Genomic DNA, 2,199 nt, shown 5'->3' on the forward strand with positions numbered 1-2,199 from the left:
TTTAACTATATATGAAGGTTTCCGCAGGGATGTGGTTTATTTTCACAAGACAATGTCATCGAGAATATCACCTCAAAATGTCAATCTCGGCCAAACACAATTCACATTACAAAATTCCATATATGTCTACTGAAGAAAATCCGTGTCATCTGTAACATGAATACAAACTGGACAAAATGGCATGTAGTATGCTAAAGGCCAGTGATGGGAGACCAAAAGAGCAGATAAAATTTTCTAAAAAAAAAAACAAAAACAGGAAGAAAGAAAAGATATCAGAATACAAAGTATTATAGAAACCAAAACGATAATTGGTGTTGCTATTAGATGATTCTATAAAATCATGGCTGGCCAACAAGCACATCCCTGTAAGGAGTTGTTGCAGGAATATGAGCTGCTCTCGTTTCCGCTGCTATCATTTTCCTTCTCCTCTCCTCTTCTAGGATGAGTGGTGAGTGACCGTCCCTCTCTCGTATCAAACGCTCTTGAGCCCCTCCTCTCAATTTCTCTAACCGTAGTCCATCAATTTGCTGCATCTTGAACACCTTGACTGCGTTTGCTAATCCCCCTATAAAAATCATTAGACTTCCACAGATGCCTGTCCAGACCCAAGTCTTGCCCTGCATTAATCAAGAAACTTTGATGTACGTTAAAAAGCTACCATGCAAAAGTACTCAGATTCCAAGATTTTCTATTTAGATTGTGATGTTTAAACCATCTTTTTTTCTATCCAATTAGACTACTGCTATTTCCAAAACTTGAATAAAAAGAAAAAGAATACCCAAGAAAGAAAGCAAAGCCCCCGAGGCCTGAACCACAGGAACCGCAAACTCAACAAGTGCAAGCTGTGTATCAAACCCCATTAAAGGAAACCGATAATCAATCCCGGCTAGATGTGCAACAAGATCATGAAGATTAACCACCATGATAAGTAGGAGACCTATAAGCAAAAGCACAAGACCTGACTTGGGTTCCTTTGACAATTCAGCCACAAACCCACCAACAAGTACAATAGCTGCAAACACACAGAGCCCTGCGTTCATATATTCTCCTCTATTTCTAGCTAGCCCTGGCCCGTACATTCTACTCTCTCTTGCTGATGCTAGTTTCACCATTGTCAACAAAATTTGTAGTGCTAGAAAGACACAAGAGTAGTAAAACATTAGAAGATTGCTCAAGGTTGTGTGGAGTTGAGAGAAGCGTACGTGTCTTTCTGCATGGACTTTCTCATTCTTGAACGTTGAGTTGGTGACAAGTAGCGATCTTGCCTAAAGAAAAAATGATTACTTTAGGCAAAACAAAACGTGGAGCTCCTTTTTCCCTCTGCTTTTACTTAATGTGAAATCATCGAAGAAATATAAATACTATATCAGCTATAAACTAATAAAGAAGGGTTTTATTGTAATTCTTCTCGCAAATCACTTGAAATTTTGATTTGTTTTTTTATTTAATTTGTTTTTTTCTTTCAATTTTATCCTTTAATATTTATTTAATTAAAAATTAATTAAACTTCATGATTTATTTTATTTATTTACTATTAGATTATCTTAATCTTATGATACAAAAATAATACTTAATGGATTAATCTGAGTTAATTTAGGTTGTTTTTTTTTGTGTCTTTTATTTAATTTTATCATTTAATATTAGACTACTCAGGAATTAAATTTTATAATCTGTTTTGATTTGCTTTTTAGGAGAAGATCCTGGTCATAAAATCAAGATCATGAATTTTGGCATTTTAGCATGTTAAATTAGATCATTTTTTTTTCTTTCAAAGATGATATATTGGTTTTATTATATAGGTCATGAGTTCTTTAACATTATACTTGTTTTTTATTGGGTTGTCTCTTTCTCATAATCCGGATAGCGAGTTAATATAATTAACTCATTTTTTCTCTTGTTTTTTCAATTGACCTTCCCCCCTAATTTTCCCAATTAATATTGTATTTAATTGAGAATTATACTTTATGATTTGTTTTGGTTTGTTTTCAATTAAGTTATCATAATTTCATAACTCCATAATAGTATTTAACGGTTAACTCGAGTTAAGTTGACTTATTTTTCATCTTATTTTTTCAATTAAGATTTTTACAATTTTCATTATTCCACATTAGGTCTGACAAGAATGATCGAGAATTAAACTTTAAAATTTGTTATGACTTTCTCTCTACAGAGTTATCTCAATCTCAAAATCAAAGTTGT

At 32.9% G+C, this 2,199-nt stretch overlaps 1 protein-coding gene across 1 annotated transcript; it reads right to left on the reverse strand.

The window, feature by feature from the left end:
• Nucleotides 1-338: 338 nt before the first annotated feature.
• On the reverse strand, nucleotides 339-1,112 carry LOC105113464 (uncharacterized). The gene is made up of 2 exons (XM_011009644.1): nucleotides 741-1,112; nucleotides 339-617 (listed from the first exon to the last, which is right to left on the reverse strand). Exons 1-2 carry the CDS (start codon nucleotides 1,110-1,112, stop codon nucleotides 339-341), a joined length of 651 nt encoding a protein of 216 aa, XP_011007946.1.
• Between the last annotated feature and the right edge of the window lie 1,087 nt (nucleotides 1,113-2,199).

This window comes from Populus euphratica, unplaced genomic scaffold (assembly GCF_000495115.2).
Source record: "Populus euphratica unplaced genomic scaffold, PopEup_1.0 scaffold421.1, whole genome shotgun sequence".
Lineage (NCBI taxonomy): Eukaryota > Viridiplantae > Streptophyta > Magnoliopsida > Malpighiales > Salicaceae > Populus > Populus euphratica.